Source organism: Fonticula alba, assembly GCF_000388065.1.
Source record: "Fonticula alba strain ATCC 38817 unplaced genomic scaffold supercont2.13, whole genome shotgun sequence".
Lineage (NCBI taxonomy): Eukaryota > Rotosphaerida > Fonticulaceae > Fonticula > Fonticula alba.
The window spans coordinates 70,517-71,334 of NW_009242983.1; the positions used below are offsets into that span (position 1 = coordinate 70,517).

At 67.5% G+C, this 818-nt stretch overlaps 1 protein-coding gene across 1 annotated transcript in view; it reads left to right on the forward strand.

Moving 5' to 3' along the window:
- Positions 1-818, forward strand: part of H696_05693 (hypothetical protein) — a gene marked incomplete at both ends in the record, with an annotated part of 7,132 nt that overhangs the window by 410 nt on the left and 5,904 nt on the right. The window contains one exon of the mRNA XM_009499510.1: positions 48-788. Within this exon, the coding sequence (XP_009497785.1) occupies positions 48-788 (741 nt within the window). The remainder of the gene's footprint in view (positions 1-47; positions 789-818) is intronic.

Consider the following 818-nt stretch of genomic DNA (forward strand, 5'->3'; position numbering starts at 1 on the left):
CCGGCCCCGGGCAGGAGCCGGCCGCACGCGACCCCCAGCGGCGGCAGCCTCACGCCCCTGGCCTGGCTGCTGGCCGGCCTGGCCCTGCTGGCCGCCGCGGCCACCACGCGCGCCGCCCTGCTGCCCACCCCGGCCAGCCTGGAATACCACCTGCTGCGCATCTTCCCCGAAGTCCTCTACCAGGACGTCTCCCTCCGGCGGAACATCCACTTCTGCGACTTCTTCAACCAGGACACTCTGTCGCTCGGGGCGCCGGACGGCCTGGACGACTTGTCCTTCTACGATTCGTACTACGTCCTGCGCATGGCGCCGGACGACCGGGCCCCGGGGGATGCCGCCCCCCCGGGCACCCGGCGCCCGGTGCACTTTGCCCAAGACCACAACAACATCCCGGTCTGCATCTCGAAGCTGGCCTTCCCCCTGGCGCCCATGGCCTACTTCGACACTGTGTACAGCCCGGTCACCGGCCCCATCCAGGAGGTCTTCTACTCCCTCAGCAGACATTACACACACTATTCGAATGGGCACTTCGCCGTTATGAGGGCAATGTTCCCCCTGCTGCCGCCGGTCCCGGTCGCCACCTTTCCCATGGGCCCAGACCAGCCCTTTACCAGCCTGCTGAGCATCCACCTGACGACATCCACCACGCTCAAGGTCAGCCTGCTGAACGGTGGGGAAACGATGCCTCGGGAGACGTCTTGGCAGCTCGGGGACCTGTTGAATATCTCCAGCCTGGCCTCCGCGGACCTGGACAATGACGGCCTGCCGGAGGCCCTGGTCGTCAGCAAGTACGCCGACGACACCAACGGGCCGCTGGT